Genomic DNA, 19499 nt, shown 5'->3' with positions numbered 1-19499 from the left:
AGCCCTCAAAGCTGCCCTGAGCTTCAGGTCCTCCAGGGCCCTTTCTTAGCCCATGTAAAATCACTGAAGCCCCTGTCCACAACTCAGCCTGGCTCCCGCTGTTTCACAGCAGGAAGCTCATGGCCTCCCCAGGTAGCCACTCTTCCCGTGTCCAGCCCAGCCAATCCGAAAGGCCTCCCAGACAGAGACGTCCTCCAGGGTGTAGCTGTGTCCTGCTCCCACTCGTGCCCAGGAGAGTGGCTGCATGGAGCGGTGAGAGCAGAAGGCTGGCCTGGGGGCCGGCAGGAGCCCACGCCGCAGCAGCAGAGTGGGGTGAGGAGAGGATGAGTGGATACTCGGTCCTGAAAGCTGTCTGGACATGCAACCCCTAAGGGGAGGCTCCGGATGCTCTAGCTGCTGTGCTCAGCCGAGCCCTCAGCAACCAGCCCGACCACTGCCCAGGAGGGAGCAGGCCGCCAGCTCCTACTTCCTATAGAGGCCTAGACCCCGAGGACCACTCACATGTCCCACTTCACAGATGACAAGCTAGAGGCCCAGGGAAGCCAAAGACTCGCCACCCAAGGCCATACAGTAGTAAGTCAGGGCTGAAAGGCAGGTTTTGGAGGAAAGTTTCCAAATCAGAGACTCCAGCCTTTTCACAGAGGACGGGCAGGCTTAGAAGCATAGCTTCAGACTCAGTAGAAATAATCTCTCTCCTCCCATTGCCCGCCTGCCCTCAGCACTGGGTTCAGAGGTGTGGTCGCCGCTGGACACTCCTCTTCCTCTGCCCTCAGCACCGCTCTGCAGGGATGGGGCAGCCAGAGATCTGGAGGAGTCTGGGGTGCAGCCATAGGGATGGCCACATCCATGGGTATGTGTCTGTCTGTCTGCCCGCCTATCTTCCCACCCGGCTTCTTGTTCCAACTAGGTCACCCCAGACCCTGGGCAGAGGGGTCGGACCCACTGTCAGGAACTCTATAAAAGGTCAGGCCCCGGTCTTTTGGCCTCAGTTCCGTGCTCTGGGCAGGGTGCACAGCCACGCTGGAAGCACCCACAGCTGGCAGGAGCTGCTGCTTCCTCCAACTCCTTGACACAGAGGCTCTTCTTGGTGCTGCCCGGTGCCTAAGAGAACAGTCTCTAGGACAGGCCTGTCAAGGTGGACTCCAGGCTGTCAGGCCATTTCCTGGGCTTTTGGACCTGCCCTCCACCCCCTCTAGTTACACAGAGCCTGGCCAGCCCCAATGGGAGGCCTCCAAGGGGCCACCCCAGAAAGGGCCTCAAGTGACTCCACTCTCTCCTCACCAGCTGAGGGTGCTCTAGCCTGGTTTATAATCCTCCTGTCTCTTTCTGGGGTCTCTGCTCAGAGGCACTGAGTTTGGACTGTCCTGGATCAGAGGGGAGATGCAGCTTCTCCTGGTGGAAGATGTCTGTCTCTAGACGGTGGGTTATCAGAGGTTATCTGAATGTTCTCAAATGCCAGGATGGCGATCTGATTTCAGGCTGCACTGACCCCACCTCACCAGGAATACCAGAAGCGTTGAAAGTGGCCCCATGGGGTCTGGGTGCCATACATTATTGCCACAGGAGCCTGCAGAGCTCTGGCAGTTTCAGCCTCATCCTAACAGGATTCACTTTTGAAAAATTCAGCCAGAAGTTCTCACCAGACACAGGCATAGGAGTAAATCTTTGAAGAGAAAATACAATTAAGTGGAAACACTGCCTCCTTTTCGGCACTGGCTGTTTCAGGAAACCAGAGTAAAATCTGCCCAAGACACTGAGGGCAAAGGGCAGGCTGATGCCTAGTTTACTGGTTCCTTTGTAACACTTAGGCTAAAATGCAACACAACCTCAAAAAGTACCATGTCACTCCATTTGGTTTTGTAGCCCCAAGCCCACATGTACCTATTCTTTGTTCAGAAAGTTCTAGAGCGGTTCCACTATTAGCAATCTTATTCCCCACTTGGAACAACAGGCTGAAGGTTTCCCACCTTTGTGTCTGGTCTCAGCAAGTATATGCAGTGGGGCTTACTAAAGACTGCCTAAAGGGGCTTGGTGGTCTTTCTTAGCCCAGGCATTGCAAGACAGGGCTCCCTCTCTGAACCCAGGTTCCAGGGAAGCAATGGGATCCGTGGGGTGCCTCGTGCTGTGGTCTGTGTCTCACAGCCCCATGAGGAGTCCCATGAGGTCCTCATCCGGCCGCCCATTTTGCAGATGAGAGACCAGAGGCCTCAAGAGTCTGAGAAGCAGCCGGGACCATGTTTTCCAACACTAAGCTCTGAGCTCATCCCTCTCCTGTCTACTCCTCTGGAGTGACCAGGGGAGCACCCTCAGGGGACAGAGAGAGACATGACTTGGGGGATGGGTCCTGTCCTCTGCCCAACTGCATCCTGGGGGTCCAAAACTTCTAGGCTTTATGATACCCACTCCTTGGCTGACCCCAGAGCCTGCAATCCATTTTATACCCCAATCTTGCCCAGGTCCAGGCTCACTCAAGGCCAGGCCTTTCTGCCCCCAGTGAGGGGTCAGTGATGACATCTGGGTTGCTCTGAGGGAGGTTTGGTTCTGGAATGTAATACCGCACCCTACCCAGTGGGGCACAAGAGATATGGGAAAAGTGAAAGTGAAAGTCGCTCAGTTGTGTCCGACTCTTTGCGACCCCATGGACTATACAGTCCATGGAATTCTCCAGGCGAGAATACTGGAGTGGGTAGCATTCTCCTTCTCCAGGGGATCTTCCCAACCCAAGGATTAAACCCAGGTCTCCCACATTGTAGGCGGATCCTTTACCAGCTAAGCCATAAGGGAAGCACAAGAATACTATAGTGGGTAGCCTATCCTTTCTCCAGGGGATCTTCCCAACCCAGGAATTGAACCAGGGTCTCCTGAATTGCAGGCGGATTCTTTACCAACGGAGCTATCAAGGAAGACTGATATGGGAAAAGAAGGAAACAAAAACACTAACTAGAAAAGATATACGTGGACTTCCCTTGTGGTCCAACAGTTAAGAATCCACCTGTCAATGCAGGGGACATGGGTTTGATCCCTGGTCTGGGAAGATCCCACATGCTGCAGAGCAACTAAGCCTGTGCACCTGAGCTCCAGAGCCAGTGAGGCACAAGTACCGAGCCCGTGTGCTGCAACTACGGAAGCCTGCACACCCGAGAACCTGTGCTCCACAAGAGAATTCACCGCAATGAGATGTCCAAGCACTACGGCCAGAGAGGAGCCCCTACTCGCCACAATGAAGACCCGGCTCAGTCAGAAATAAAAATAAATTAAAAAAAGAAAGATATATGCACCCCTATGTTCCCTGCAGCATTTTTTAAAAAACAATAACCAAGATATGGAAGCAACATAAGTATCCAACAACGAATGAATGGATAAAGATGTGGTATACACACACACACACACACACATACACACACAAAGAAATATCCCTCAGGCACAAAAAGGATGAAACCTTGCCGTCTGTGACAACATGGATGGACACCGATTGCAATATGCTAAATGAAGTAAGTCTGATAAAGAAAAATACTCATGGTTTCACTCATATGTAGACTCTCAAAACCAAAGCACATGAATAAAAATAACAAAACAGAAAACAGTTATAGATACAGAGAACAAACAGGTGGTTGCCAGAGGGGAGGAGAGTGTGGGTGAAGGAGATTAAGAGGTAGGACATCCAGTTGCAAAATAAACTGAGTCATGGGAATGCCATGTCCAGGGTGAGGAACGCAGCCCATAGCCAAGGAGTATCTTTGCATGGTGACACAGCACAGGATCTACACCTACTGTGGTGATCAGTTTTGAAATGTCCAGAAATACTGAATCTCTAAGTTGTGTAAAGGGACTAACATAGTGTTGTAGGTCAATTACACTTCATGAACTCACAGAAAGAGAGATCAGACTTGTGGTTACCGGCGGCAGCAGGCTGCGACGGGGGAGAACTGGATGAAGAAAGTTAACAGGCACAAACTCCCAAGATAAATAAATGAGTACTAGGCATGTAATGTACAACATCAAAAATGTGACTAACACTGCTGTATGTCATACACGAGTGTTGTTAAGAGAGTAAATCCTGAAAGTTCTCATCACAAGAAAAAAAAAATTTTCAATCTCCTTAACTCTGTATCTATTTGAGATGATGGATGCTCACTGAACTTATCGTGGTAATCACTTTGTGATGTACGTCAAGTCACTATGCTGTACACCTTGAACTTATGCAGTGCTGTATGTCAATTATATCTCCATAAAACCAGGGGGGGAAACAGGAGAGATGTTTTCAGAGACCCTGAGGTTGGTGGGGTGAGGATGGCCAGCTGGCCTCACCCCTGAGCTTGCTTCTCCCACCCCTCTGGGCACCAGTCTCTGAGCTCACGAGTTCCATCCCTGTATCCTGCCCGGTGAGGCCAGGAGGGCCCCTTTCAGCAAGACCTCAGGCTGCAGGAGCCCCACCTCTTTAAACATGCCACAAGAGTGTGCCAGACTCCTGGTCAGGGACAGGGACACACACAGACTCCTGCTGAGTCAGGAGGAAGTCCTAGACTTCCGGAACACTCTGGTCTTGGGCCGTCTGATAACATCCATTCCCAGCTTCTGGAACCTCAATATTACTACAGGCTTAACAAGTGTTAATGGCCTTTACCAGAAAAAATAAAAAAGAAACACAAAGCAATCACCCAGCCCAAGCAGACTGAGTCCTCAACACTGGTTTTAAGCCCCCTAGTTGGAAAACCCAAGCTACTTCCTAAGAGGCTACACTGTGCCAAGCCTCAAACCAAGAACTCGTGCTTCCTCCTATTAGAAACCCTACAAGGCAGTCCTGGTCTCCCACTTTACAGATGCAGCTGCTGAGTCTCCAAGAATCAGCGGGGCAAGGGGTGGAGTACACTGTCCTCTTGCATCCCCAAGACCTCCCCCAGGACATCCTGGAAGTCCAAGGCCACTGCTGATTTGCACACCAAGAGGATCTAGTGTGCGCGGCTGAGGAATCTGAAAGTTTCTGACTCAGGACAAGAATGCTGGGCTTCAGACCCTGCTGCCGTCCCACGGGTTCCTGTGGAGGTCAGCTCCAGCTGGCCTCCTGGCAGGAAGGGGCCACTCTGGTGGCTTAAAAGGAGCTGGTGAAAACACAAGCTTTGGGGGATTTGAGGAAAGAAAAGAAAACAAGAAAACCGGAGCTGCAACTGGTGTGGGCTTGCTTCCTTTCAGGATTATGGGGCCATCGAAAGACAAGGACCTCCCTAAAAATCTTTCAACACCACAGATGTTACAGCCATCACCGGGAAGAAAGCAGCGGCTGGGTGTGCTGTAAATACAATTCAGGGCAGAGTGGAGGACTGTGGGGTGTGGCAGAAGCCTCTTCCTACAAAAGAGACGCTGGCACGCATGAGCGGGGTGCAACCCCACTGCCAGGGAACCAGAAACCTGTACAGGGGCCCAGAGAATCCAAACACCCAGAGCAGAAGGGAGACAGACAAGCAGGCCTCTGGGCGGGGCAGAAGAGAAGGGAAGGAAAACCCCAGCACAGGCTCTCCTGCTCTCACTCTGAAACACCTGTCTCCTTACTCAGACTCTGGCTTTCGAGGGGCAGACTCCAGAGAATTCCCAAGGAGGGCAGAACACAGCAAATTCTCTGCCACAGCTTCTACAGGACCCAGAGCCACACTTAAATACTCAGAGTGGGAGCCAATGGTGAGAAGGTTCTAGAACAGGAACGGCCTGTCAGACCCCTGCCCGATGGTTCTATGGGACCCAGGGACCTGAGGGTATGGAGCTGGGTCACAAGGAGTGATCACTGAGGTGTTGTGAAGGGACAGACAGGGACTAGATAACTTCTTCCAGAGGTTTCTAAACTGTCCTTCTTGGCAACAGAACCCCTCTGGGCAAAAGCAAGCTCAGGCAGGAGCCTGGGATATGAACATGGCAAGAGCTCTGGGTAGAAGTGCACTCTGGGGCCCTGGCCGGCCCAGCCTCCTCTCAGCTGAGAGGTATACCACTGAGAACCATGGCTACAGACTCACACCTCCCACACTGGACAGGTGGGGACAATGGGGCCTGCTGGGCCCACCAACGTCACAGTGATTCATCCAATATCAGACAAATGGTGAGCTGCAGACAGAATAATATAATATCCTGCCTTAGGTGACCACTGAGCCAGCTCAGGGCCACTCGCCCAGGGTGGGAGGAAGCTCTGGGGACCCACAATGCTGTCTGGTCACACAGACCCCTGCCTTCCAAATTCCTCAAGTCCTTCCCATGGAAGGCCCAGGTGCCTCTCCTCCTAGCTCCCTGGGACAGGGGTACCCCTCAACTCTGCTGGGGGGCTGCGCATCTACGGGCATGCCCTCTCCCCTCATCCTTATGAGCTATGAGACGTGGAAAGACAGACAGACTAGGAAAGAGGAGAGAAGGCGGGTGCATACAGATGGCTAGGGAGATGGACAGACAGACTGGCGGTTGGTTACCTGTGGGCCGGGCCCCATGGGCCCCATTCCTCGAGGAGGGTTCATTCTCTGCATTGATCCTCCCATGTTGGGGTGACCTGTGTGACAGAGGTGGAGTGACCCTGAGAGGCAGGAAGGAGAGGCAGACCGTGGGGGAGGAGGGACCTCTCCCAACGGCCCCCATCCGCCCAGCAGCCCACCTTGCCCCCTCTACCTTGTTGTCGCGTGGGATCCATGGAATTGGGCAGCAGTGGCTGTGTCCCAGGAACTCCTCCCGGAGGCTGAAAGAGATGTAAGATACAGCTGAGCGCTGTTCCCTGCAGTGGGGGCACAGGGGGTTACACCTGCCTGCCCCATCTCCCCACCTGACCATTAGGGCCACTCAGGGTCTCCCTGAGACCACTCCTGCTGCCCGAGGGCTGGAGGGTCCCCCAGGGGGCAGGCAGCTCCAGCTGGAGCTATGGAAACCTGCAGCATGCGCAGTTGAGCATGGGGGCTCCATCTGTGAGTCTTCGCGGGTTGCATATCTGCCGGAGCTGAGTGACACTCCGGCATTACCGCCCACCACACACCCCTCAGAGGCAGCACCGTCCCTCCCTTCTACCACCCAAACTCTAGTCTCTGCAATTTAGGTCAAACACTAAATTGGGAATAGGGGATGAACAAGGTGGCCTTTGAGATTTCGATGGGGGAGCTGAGGTCCAGAGGTCTGACAGCCCTGCAGGCAGGGCCAGGAAGAACACCCAGGACTCCCGACTCCTTCCAGCACATGAAAGGCCACCTTCCAACCCCAGGGGTGGAGGAGGCCTCTGGGAGAGGGTGAGCAGGGTGTTGGGTGAGAACCCATCCCCCGTAAAGCCTGGTGCACGTGGAGGATGCCGGTGTGATCTCTAGAGATGAGGAGGGCCGGGGGGTTCCTGAGTTAACACTTAGCACACTCGCTATGAAAATGCCGTCAAAGATCTTTATTTGAGACTGAAGTTCTTTTACTGCAATGTGAAATAAGAACAGCAGAAGTGGGGAGGAACCCCACGCCTTAGGACTGGTTACAGGGAGGTTACAGGTTACAGGGAGGAAAGCCTTTGTGAAAGCCGGGCACGTGTGTCAGGGGCCCTGGACTACCCAGGGTCCCCCAGCCCCAACTGCGTTGCGAGATTGGTGGGGACTATCGGCCCAACAGGGAATTCCCAACCAGTTTGGGAAGGAGGTGGTGGGAAACAAAGGGACAAAGTCTCACAGTTTACCTTTAGAATAAATAGGGTGTGTGCGCGCGCGTCTGGGGAGAGGGAGGCGTGTGGCAGGCCACGCCAGCCTGGGGGTACTCGCTATTCGGAAGTGGCACTCCATACCTGCCATCCCATCTGCCCAGGGCTTGGATGGTCTCTCTCTGGCACTGGGTATTAGCTGTTCTGACCTCTTGCTTTCTCCCAGCTCTGCTTCCTCCACCGAGTTCCCAAGCTCTGAATCACTGGGCTGGCTAGTGTCTGCCCACTTGGGGGTTTGGGATATTTCTGAAGCCTGGTTACAGGACTCTGAGAGGACGCAGGAAGGCCTGCCATTGAAGCTGTCTGGTTTGGGGGCTCCTGGGGTGCTGAGGTGCCGGGAGGTCTTGAGAAGCCCCCATCTAACTCTGGTGGAGTGGCCATGGGGATCAGAAACCTGCTTCCTGTCCAGGTAGCCCAGTGCTGACTATCAGTTCAGGCTGGAAGCTCTTCCTTGGGCTCCCCTAACCCTGCTGTGTGTCAGGACTCAGGAGCAGGGCAGGGCTGCCCAGAGGCCCAGGCGGGACCCGCAGTCACTTTTCTCACTGGACTGACCCTGAGATGAGGACTGGGCCTCCTCTACCAGGGCAGTAAGGTGTGTAGTAACCAAGGCAAAAGGGTCTTCACTGCAACAGCCAAAGCCCCAAGGTGTGAGAGAGAAGAATAACGGCTCATTGTACACGGGACTTCAAATGCCTGCCGTGCACACACCCTCAGGCCTGCTGGGCAGAGAGATGCCCTGGGGCTGTTCCGTGGGCTCCTGGAAATAGGCCTGTGCCTCGCCTCCAGCACGGTGGGGTGGGTGCAGCAAGTGTCTGCCCAGGGGCCGGACGAAGTCCAGCAGCATCTGCTAGTCACTCGGCTGCGTGCCCAAGTTAGCGGCTGGGTGGGGCAGGGGCTCCACTGGGATGTGAAGTGAGGGCTGCCCGACAACCCCCGATTCTATCCCTCTTCTCCTAAACCCTGCTGAAACCCACTGTTCGCCATCCACTCAGCTATCCTTGCTTGAAACACAACAATGCTTTCTGTACAAGGCACCAAACCCCTAGCCAGGGAGGCACGTGGAGGATGGCCTTGCAAGACTTTTAAGTAGAAAGAAAGTGTTAGTCACTCAGTGGTCTTTGCAACCCCATGAACTGTGGCCTGCCAGGCTCCTCTCTGTCCATGGAATTTCCCAGGCAAGGATACTGGAGTGGGTTGAGTTGCCATTTCCTTCTCCAGGGGATCTTCCTGACCCAGGGATCAAACCCAGACCAAAGTCAATGATCCTTAGCTCCTGGTCTCTCTAAGGGCCCTTCTATCACCCTAACCCAGGACGTCATGCAAGCCTGAGCTGCTTCTTCCTCCTCCTGCCCTGAGGAAGGCTGAGCTAACTCAGGTGGCACAGAGGCTCCTGTGGAACCAGGAGCCCCATGCCCAGGGGCAATTCCTGGGAAAGGGACACATTCCTGCCTGGAGAACAAAAATTCTTGAGTCCACAGGAAACTGGAAATCTGGATAGATTTCCAATGGAGGGTGCTGGGGAGGTTAGCCTGATTGATCTGTAATGCGAGGTACAGATGATGGATTTATTCTCCATTTGCTCTCTCGGGCACTTGCTCATGCTTAATTGATAAATAGAAACAAACATGTTTCCTCTCGCATCCCTTAATTGCTGGAGGAAGGACCACAATTATGATAAGGAAGCATCTGTTCTCTCCTGCGGGCAGGAGGGCGCAGTTTGGGCTAAGGAGAGCCTTGGATGGGCAGAAGGAAGAGCTGCTGCTGGGGCCCTGGCATGTGAGACCAGAGAAAGTCCACTTAATGACCCATTAAAAACAAAGACGGGGCAACACATTTACAACTATGAAAACTAACTGAACCAGGGCAGCTGGAGACCAACACGGGCCCAGCTCACTGGGACACATAAGAAGTCACTGCTCCACTGTGACCCTCTGTTTCCTCATCTGTGATATATCACGGGCTCCCTCTTTGACAAAAAGCTGGGCCTCTAATTCTTGTCTAAGTTTTTCTCCTTCATGTCAGAGAAAATAGGAAAGAAAAGATTTTTGGAGGAAAAAAAAAATAAGTGGAGACTGGCAGGCTATTTAACTTTAAAACTGGAGTCCCCTGGTTATAAGCATCTCTCCAAAGTCCTTGTATATCTCACTAATGGGGCTTTCTTGAGACCGCAAAGAGTCCATTCAGGTAACGTCAATCTAGCTGGAGACTGACCTCCCAGCTCCAAAGGCAGCAAGGGCTGGAGGTCCTGGCGTTGCTGTCAGACTTCCTGATGGGCTTCTGCCAGGCCACTCTAAGAATTATGTATACAGAAATACTGGGGCACGTAATCAAATTTCCCTGATGTTTCTTTAAAGTTTCTTCGAAGCCTGTCCACCCTCAAAAGAAGATACCCATCTTCACTTCAGCAGCTCTCCTCCTGCCCTTGGATGGGCTGAACCACGGAAGGCAGCTGGGGACCAATTTCTCCAGACCACTTAGAACTGCCAACCCTATGGGGCAGCATAAGGCATATAACCCCAGGCTGAAAAGCCCTCCCCACAAGTAGACCACTGGTCTAAGCACACGAACAAATCCTTTCTTGTTTTGAGTTGGGAAGCAACTGGGAAGCAGGCAGACATTGCTTAAAAACTCACAAATGTCCTGCTCGCTGCACCCAGGCTCCTGATCGAAGCATTCCTATGGGCCATTTCTCCCCTTAATAGCAGGATTATATTCACCAGCCTTGGTAATTCTCAAAAGCTTCCAGGGTAAAAAAATGCACGTTGTCAATTAACTTCATTAAGGAGGAAGACCCTTTTCCAAGAAAGGGTTGGCAGGGAGGAGCTGAGGCATTACCACCTTCTTTAGAAGAGCAGAAACCCTGCACTCACACCCTGCTGCCCACAGCCCACCGGGAGAGGCTGGTATGATGCTGGGAGGGGCTGCATGGAGCACTGAATGGAAAACACAGTCCTCTCCGGGGACCTGCTTATAAGCTGCCTCCCACGTTAGTTAAAACTGTCCCTCCACCCCCCAACCCTTCTTGCAGATTCCGAGTCCAAGTCCTGCTGGGGTCAAGGGTGGCCCAGTGAGGGGAGAGAACACGAGAAGGTACAGTACCTGGTTTCCCATTCTGATCGGGGGCCGGGGGCCGCCTGCGTATCGTGGTGACATAAAAGGCTGCAATTACAGGGCGTTAGTTCAGTGACAGCCTGCAGTACTGAACGGTGACAGACACAAACGCGCGCCACTCCACAAGTCCAGTTTTGTTACAACTAGTGATCTTTTAAACTGTCTTCCTCCCGGTGGCCTTGTCCCTCCGGGCAAAACTTCCTTTGGGCGGAGGGAGTGACGGAGGCACACCGTGCATCTGCTGAGAGCTCTACTCTGGGTGCCAGGGCAGCAGCTGGGGCTTGGCACAGGGCACGGAGGAGCAGTTACATCAGTGCAGGGTGAAGGGGAGACCTCTGCTGTAGGTAAGGGCAGGTGGAAGAACCCCAAAGGGACTTGTACAGGAAATTTCCCAGTGTGTAGACAAAGCTGGACGTGCACTCACACACACTCACACAACACCAAGAAAGGGGGTAAGGAAGGGGAGCAGGGAGAAGGGGGAGGAGATACACAAGGCCAACAGGGAGCGGACAGCGGGCGCCCTAACTCGATGCAGGGGAATGGGCAGAAAAGCTTTCTCAGCAGCGAAGAGTGCACACGGAGAAGGCGAGGGATGCAGCTTCGGTTACAAACAATGGTTAACCAAACTCAAAAACCAAACCAAAAGTGAGAGAGGACAAAACAAAAACGCAGAGGCCGCTGACAAGGTCACAGAAACAGTTCTCCTTTTCTTTTGGTTTCATATCCAAGAAGGGTGTGATGTCCAAGGAACGAAGACTATCTTTAGCGGGGGGAAAGATGTATTTTGGGAGGAGGAGGCATCTCCTTGGTCAGGAAATCCTCAACGGCTATGGCGAGAGCACGTTTGATTTTTGTTTTTCCTCTGCTGGCTCTGTCCTCCTGGTGCCCCGCGCCCCCCGGCCGGCGGGCGGGCGAGCCACAGTGCGTTACCTGACTGTGGGGTCCCATCATGCTGCTGGGATTGTGAGGTGGAGGCTGTGCGTGCGGCGAGGGCTGTGACCCCGGAGGACCCTGTGAGGCCAGACAGTAGAGGCAGGTTATAGATCACAGCACATGGAGAAGCGCAGGAGAAGCTTAAAAGAACAAAAATTAAACCAAAAACGAAGGGCGGGCGGCGTGCGGGCGGCGGGCTCTGGTTGGCGGGGAGGTGCGAGCTGCTGCTTGGGTCGCCGGCTCAATGGTGTAAAAGGGCGGGTGGGAGGGAGAGAAGCTGATAAATGCACTCATGGGGGATTTCCAGGCAGGACAAATGAAATCAAGCTCCTCTGTGGAAGCACACAGGAGTAGGCCGGCATGGTCTGCCGTTAGAGCGGAGTTTGCCATGTTAAATACGTTGGTTGAGACAGGCTCAGGGCGTGCAGTATGTGTGCGTGCTTAGTCGCTCAGTCATGTCTGACTCTTTGCAATCCCACAGACTGTAGCCCACCAGGCTCCTCTGTCCACGGGGATTCTCCAAGCAAGAATACTGGAGTGGGTTGCCATGTCCTCCTCCAGAGGATCTTCCCAACCCAGGGATCGAACCTGCATCTCCTGCACTGCAGGTGGATTCTTTACCGCTGAGCCACCGGGGAAGCCCCAGGGCTTGCAGAAACTGACCTACCCTGCAGGGTGCCCACGTGTCACTTCCTGGGCTAGGGCCAGGCAAGGATGAGGCAACCAGTCTACTGAGGGGAGGGGGCTCTGACAGATAGATGGGAATAGACAGAGTGAGGTGGTGCCAGAGACTGAATACATGGGGGACAAGAGAAGAGAGCGTCACTGAGTGAGTGCTCAGAGCACTTCATTAACACACCTTCACTTGGAATTGGCGCGGGGAAGCTGGTTTCTCATTCCTATTTCTATCAGTGATGACAATGAGTATCAAGGGATAGGGAGACTTGGCCACAGCCACACAACCGAAGATGGCAAGGACAGGAGGAGAAGCCTGATGGGTGCAAGGCTCACCCTGGCCTCTGCAGCCCAGGCCTGAGAGGGTGTGTGGGGGAGCAGGGTCGGGGCTAGGTGACAGGAGGACATGCTGGGGCTAGCCACTCCAGCTGGTGGGAAGCCACCCTCGTCCCCGGCTGACCCCTGAAGCTCTGGGCTATATGCTGGCCTTGACTCCCCACAGGAGAGATGGGCAGAAGAATTCACACTTAAACCACAGAGCTGACCAAAGCATGGGGTGCAGCCCATTAGTGGGTGGTGAAATCAATTTAGTGGGTTGCAACCATTGTTTTTAAAAACCTGGAACAGAATAAAAAATAGGGTAGAAAATATCAAACAGCTTTGTGTTTTAAGGAAATACTCATTAATCTCTATTTATAAATATGTGCACGTGTGTGTGTGTATGTACTGCGTCACTGTGTCACTGTGTCAAATGTATTTTCTACTGTGGGTCGCAGTCAAAAAACGTGAAAATCTGGTCAGGGAAGCACCTTGCTGCCAACTCGGATATTCAGAGCAAGATGCTGGTGCTAGTAAGGAGAATGTGAAAGTCACTTCGGTCGTGTCTCTTTGTGACCCCACGGACTGTAGCCCGCCAGGCTCCTCTGTCCATGGCAAGGATACTGGAGTGCATGGCATTCCCTTCTCCAGGGGATCCTTCCAACCCAGGGGTCGAACCCAGGTCTCCTGCACTGCAGGCAGATTCTTTACTGTCTGAGCCACCAGGAAAGCCTGCTGGTGAGAAACACAACCCAATTCACTCTGTTGGGGCTATATCACTACCCTCGGAAGTTGAGAAAAATTCAAAATATGCAGAGAGGATGAGTGTGGTTTCATTTAAAAAGAGAAGGAAAATGACTCTTGGGGCATGGTTTTCTCCTCAGTCTCCTCCCTAGAAGCCAGGCTGCTCAGCCTGTTGCTGGCTCAGCAAGCACAGCCCAGAGAGTGGAGCCTGTCGGGGGTGGGTAGGCGGGGTGGGCGTGGGGTGGGCTAGGACCAGTGGGCATGGAGACAGAGAGAGGTGTGCAGAGAGGGGCGAGGGGGCTGTGCCCGGGACAGGCCTGGAGCTTCTTGCCCGAGTGTAGGGCTGCTCACTTCCGGAAAGCTCCATGGAGCAGATGTTCCCTACCTGCCACACTACTAATTTCAACAAGTGTGTGTCTTTCTAGCGGCTGCCAGCAACGGCATGGTTTGTTACCATGAGCAATTTTCTTAATTAACAGACATTAATTAGCCATTTAGCAATTTTGCAAGCATTTGTTTAGCGGCTTTCCTAAACATGAATACCACTGTGATAATGGCACTGATTAGAGGGTCCCCTAATTAACAGTACAGGGAAGGAAAATTGAAATCACATAAATTAAAAAGGGAGGGGAAGTTAATGAAGGCGGGACATATTTGCACCTGCAAGTCTTTTGTACCATGAAACTTGGGTGCAATGTAAACAAAATAAGATAATTTGGAGCCAACCCCCCCAAAAAAAGGAAAATGAAAAGCAGGGAGGAGGAGGGTTCAAGGGTGAGGTCCAGTCGCCAAGAGGGAGCAAAAGGCCTTCTGTCAGTCCTCAGCTCTTGGCAGGAGGAGTGCCTCCTCCCTCCCGAGCCTCCGCCGCCCTCTCCAGTAACATCCCAATTCTCAGGGCCAGCAGTGTGGCTCGGGCAGGGCTCTCACACCTGTGCACCCTGGCAGCCAGGGGAGGTAAAGAAAGCCTGGTTTTCTGAGTGATCAGAGAAAAAGTAAGTAAAGCTCCCCAGATACCCCCAGGGGGCCTTGGTCAATGGCAGTCCTTGGTAAGAGCCAACACTCAAACCCGAGTCTTTTCTAAGCCACCTCTCAGCCCTGATTCCAGCTGCCTGGGCCCTGGAAGGTCCAGAGGGCCAAGCTTCCCCCAGCACCTCCCCCCTAGAAGCTTCCTCTGGGACTCTGCTGCCTGGACCCCGGTGAGTGGACATGGAACAACTTGGCCTCAATGCAGCTGCCTCAAGACAAGTGACAAGCAGTAAGGGAGTGTGGCTGGTCAGTGAGGCCCCAGCAACTTCCCTGATCTGCGGGCAGCCATGAGAAGCCAGCTGATAAGCCCAGAGAGGAGGCAGCAGCTCTGAAGTCTCTCCTCTGACTTGGAGCCAGGGTTTGGAATACTGAGGACATGGGAACTCTAGCCCAGGCCAGCTGGTCATCTGAAAAGAAAAGCCCACCACAATCTGGACACAGGCAAAAATACAGCTCAGCATTCATCTTCCTAGATCCAATCAGGCTGCCCAGGCTCTGCTTCTGTACCTCCCAGCATGGTCCCCAGCACTACCTGGAGCATTATAGGCCAGGAAGCTTCTCTTTCACAGAGCCAGATGCCCACCTTCCCCAATGGGTAACCAACACCCTCCCAAATCTTCATGCTCTGCATCTCTGCTACCTCCACTCAGCCTGAAAGCTCCCCCATTTCTACATGCGTGTCCAGGTTCTGTCCCAGAGACTCGATGCAACAGCACTGTACACTTGGCTTGTTCTCAGGAGCACAGAATGGAACTCCACGTTGGGGAAATGCCTGCTCATGTAGATGACGACAGACGTGTTGTGTTGCCCATCTTCACGAGACTGTATGGCATCTGCTGCCCTGAGCTTTATTAAATCACAAAAGAGTGTTCTTTCCTTTCTTGTCTACATTCTCAACCAAAGACTGACAGGTCAGTTTAGAGAAGACAGACCTTTGGTCTTTTCAACTTGCTACCCACTCAAGCAAAAGGCTATGTAGGAAGCAGAACAAAAAAGAAAAAGACCCTGCTTTAAGATTCTGACCTTTGTTGGGATATTGGCTTTCCTCTTCCCCAAACCCTGCACAGCTCTGGCAGGCAGGTAGAGAGGGTGGAGGTAGAAGGTGAGAGAGGGCAAGAGCCTTAAAGCTGACAACAGTGAGTGTTGTTCCCACACACGTCCACTGCCTCCCCAGTGGGGCCTTCCTGGTTTCCACTAGAAAGCTTTAGAAGAACCCAAAATAGGTACATCTGGAAGCCTGCTTTGCCAGGATGAGCCTCTGCATCCACGTCTGGACCTTGGAGGCTTTCCATCCAGGTGCTACCTAGTCAACTGGGAGAGGAGGTGGATAGGGGCAGACATCTGAGGTGCACAGAATATTAGGCTGGACCAGGCTGGGGGTCGTCCCACCAGAAACTTGGGGAGAACCTCACCTGCCCAGCAGTAACCTGCTTGTTGGTGGCTCTGACAGATCAATTCTTCCAATGATCTTCATTTATGGGGGAGAAGAGAGGCACAGGACAGAGGTGTGACTTGCTCAAGGCCACAGAGATGAAGCTGGTGGCTGAGCCATCACTCCAGTCAAGAGATCTCTTCATATCATCCCCCCATCCATTGCAAAGAAACAGGGTTTGAAGAGAACTGGGTTCATTCAAACCCTGACTCTCTGCCACTGACTGTACTTCCCTCCATGATGAAATGGGAGTAACTATAGTAAGAACAATGAACCCACACCTGCCACACAGTTCTAGCGGCGTCACCTGGATCAGTTCATGTCACTCAACTTCTTGCAGGAAGGGAGAACAGGCTCAGCAAGCCAAAGCCACTTGCCTAGGATTACAAACTATTAAGTGGTGGGTCCAGGCGGATTCTAGAGTCCAAGGAGCCTAGCTGGTCCACCATCCTATTCCTACAAGCCCTCGAGCAGTCAGAGGCTGAAGGACTCACCCACATACATAGCCTGGGTGCCGACCTCCCACATGTCTGGGGTAAGGAAAGGTCACAGAGGTGCACTGGCCTCGTCTTGTCTTGGCCCAGGAAGCTCCCAGGCTAGCTAGGGAGAAGGACGAGGACACAGTGACAAACAGGCTGCAGTGTCGGGCTAAAACTACCAGGGGCTCCAAGGAAGGGGACAGGCAAACTGAGGCCCAGGGTGGCCACAGACGGAGGCCAACGGGAGCAGGGGTGAGAACAAGGTCCCTTGGTGGGTCACAGCCCTCAAACTGTTCCATACTGCCTCCACGGGGTGACAACAAGGAGACTTGACACTGAATCTGGGAAAAGGAAGGAGACATGCCCACGTCCTGTCTGGACCTCAATCTGCCCCAGAACCTGTTAATGGACTTGCCATTCCTCTCAGATGTTCCTGAGATCTCCGACCAATGACACGTAAGCCCCGCACATCCTTACGCCTTTTCCTGCCACTTCAGCGTTGAGTGGTCTAACATCCAGTAACATCCAGGGCCTCAGGAGGCTCTGCCATGGGTGTGACAGAGGCAAATGCCAGGCCATTCCACTCCAACTCTGGATGCAGATGGTTTAGTGAAAGAGCCTTTGCCGTCATTGATGTGGTGGGGAGCAGAGCACAACGGATCAGAGGTCTCGGTAGAAAAGCACCTCAGGGGGCTTCCCCGGTGGTCCAGTGGTTAGGACTCTGCTCTTTCACTGTAGGAGGCACAGGTTCAATCCCTGATTGAGGAAGTACTGCATGCCTCGAGGTATGGCCAAATAAATAACTTTATAAAAAAGAAAAGAAAAGCACCTCAGAACTGTCAGCAGGGCCCAGCTATTGCCATGTTTTGATCAAGTACCTGCATCTCCCCCAAAGCCATTCTTGAGAAATGTGCTTGTGCATGATGTGGGTGGGGAACACTTCCTGGCATCCAGCCCAACTCCTCAGGACACACTGTGGGTCCAGTTTCCTTACACGGAACACGGGACATTCTACAGATACATCAGAGAGGTGGTTCAGCTGACAGTGACGGGCCTAGATCCCCAAGCTTCCACAGTCCCCACGCCTCACGCTCCAAAGCCACTCACAGCCCATCTGCATGGAAGGCAAGAACTAGACGTATACTCCGCAGGAGCACCCTCCTGAGCCTGCTGAAAGGCCACACATCCTCCTTTGTGAAGCTTGACCTACTCTACCCCAGCCAAGCACACTCCAAATATGGCACATCCTCTATGGACGTCTCGCCTTATCTCTGGATGTCACATGAGCTCCTCCAGGGCAGTGACACAGTCCCCACGTGGACGTCCAGGGCAGGGCCCGAGCAGAACGCTGAGCCTCAGCCAGCAGGTGGACCCCACAGCCACAGTCAGCCAGCCCTGGGGGGAACACATCTAATACTTGGTGTTCAAGGAACCAGGAGGAAACATTTGTAACAACAGGGTAACCAAGTTGGTCCTCTCAGCTAAAGACTCCTGGGAGTAAGGGAGGATGACGTCTTAAAATTAAAAACCAGATAGGGACTTCTCTGGTGGTACAGTGGTTAAGAACTCGCCTGCCAATGCAGAGGATTTGAGTTTGATCCCGGATCCAGGAACTGAGATCCTAAATGCCACGGGCCAACTAAGGCCGCAGGTCACAACTACCGAAGCCCGTGCACCTAGAACCCAGGCTCCACAACGAGAGGAGCCACTGCAATAAAACCAAGCATCACAGCTAGAGGAGCCCCTGCTCATCCTAACTAGAGGGAGCTTCGCACAGGAACAAAGCCCCAGCAGTCAAAAACACAACTTAAAAAAAATCGCTTTACAAAAAATCATCTGTATTAATTTTTAAGGAGAGAGGTAATGAAAGCTATGTGCTAAGTTTAGTATTTCCAAAACTCACGGCTCCTTCTCCAAATGCCACCCCACACTCCCCGAAGCTGCCTTCAACCTGCCTAGGAATCATGGACTCTCAGAGAAACAGAACTGAGACTGCGTCCCAGGTTTTCTGGGTACAGAGGTGGGCCAGTGGGGAGAGCTCAGCCATGAAAGCCCAAGGCACCCGAGCTGCAGTTCTGCCTGGCATCCCCAGCCAGGCCCTTAAGGGCACAAGGAGTCCAGGTGACACTCCTTGCAGAAAAGCTCTGAGAGTGCTCTCACACACTGCGTGCTTCATCATCACCACCTTGGCCAGATCTGCCTTTAGTCAGAGGGCCTTCAGGGAAAGGGGACCTGAAATTTTAGGTTGCTAAGAGACAAAACGTTCCCCACATCCCCGTCCCCCTCCCCAACTCCTGAGGGCCGGGGGCGGGGACACTGGCCACTGGAGAGGCAAGGCTGCAGGGATGGGTTTCACTGACTGGCAGGGGGAGACAAACAACCCACATTATTGGTGGCCTTGTGTAATCCGCCTATTGGGCGTGTTACTGTAATTGAGTGAATATAAAATTACATTAATTATACACATGGCAACAGGCGTGCAACAGACAATCCAATTTGCTCCTTGGACACGAATGCTGATGGAAAATGCCGTAAGCCCATTCTGGGGAGAGGGCCAAGGTGTGCCCGTGTGCCACTGACATCCACATCCGTCACCACAGTCTACCTCCGCCCACAGCCTCCCTGCAGCAGGAGGCTGACCACCTGGCGGGGTGACAGAGGGTGGGCTCTGAACTGCCCCCTCCCTCTGACATGCAGCTCATCACAGGAAAAGTTATTTCTTCATTTCAACCCACGGGAACGAACTTGGCAGTGGCTTTGGACAGTTGCCGTCCTATCCTGGTTCTATCTGTCCCCTCTGGGGAAGAGATGTCTTCATGTGTGTGGACATGGGCAGAAAAGGTCAGAGGTGGAGCTGAAATTACCAACTCGAGGGGACAGAGGGGCTGAGCTGGGCCATACTCAATCATGAAGCCATGACCAGGTGGGGGCTCGGCCCTGGGAGCTCAGTCAGGGGGCTGTTGGCCGCCTAGGAGACGAGCCCACAGCAATCATGACCCTCCATGGGCACAAGGCAAAGCAGGGGGCAAGTGGTGGCGGCCCGTCTTCCTGACATGGGGGGGAAGTCATCAGTGAAAGGCAGACAGTACAC

At 53.3% G+C, this 19499-nt stretch overlaps 1 protein-coding gene across 4 annotated transcripts in view; it reads right to left on the bottom strand.

Moving 5' to 3' along the window:
- Nucleotides 1-19499, bottom strand: part of SSBP3 (single stranded DNA binding protein 3) — a 166312-nt gene that overhangs the window by 15483 nt on the left and 131330 nt on the right. For 2 of the 4 annotated variants that reach the window (XM_027537156.1, XM_027537159.1), the window contains 4 exons: nt 11732-11812; nt 10790-10849; nt 6640-6706; nt 6447-6523 (listed from right to left, as the gene is read on the bottom strand). In XM_027537156.1, the coding sequence (XP_027392957.1) occupies nt 6447-6523; nt 6640-6706; nt 10790-10849; nt 11732-11812 (285 nt within the window). The remainder of the gene's footprint in view (nt 1-6446; nt 6524-6639; nt 6707-10789; nt 10850-11731; nt 11813-19499) is intronic. The other 2 variants (XM_027537157.1, XM_027537158.1) reach the window with 2 other exon arrangements.

This window comes from Bos indicus x Bos taurus, chromosome 3 (assembly GCF_003369695.1).
Source record: "Bos indicus x Bos taurus breed Angus x Brahman F1 hybrid chromosome 3, Bos_hybrid_MaternalHap_v2.0, whole genome shotgun sequence".
NCBI lineage: Eukaryota > Metazoa > Chordata > Mammalia > Artiodactyla > Bovidae > Bos > Bos indicus x Bos taurus.
This window is presented reverse-complemented; position numbering and strand designations above follow the sequence as displayed.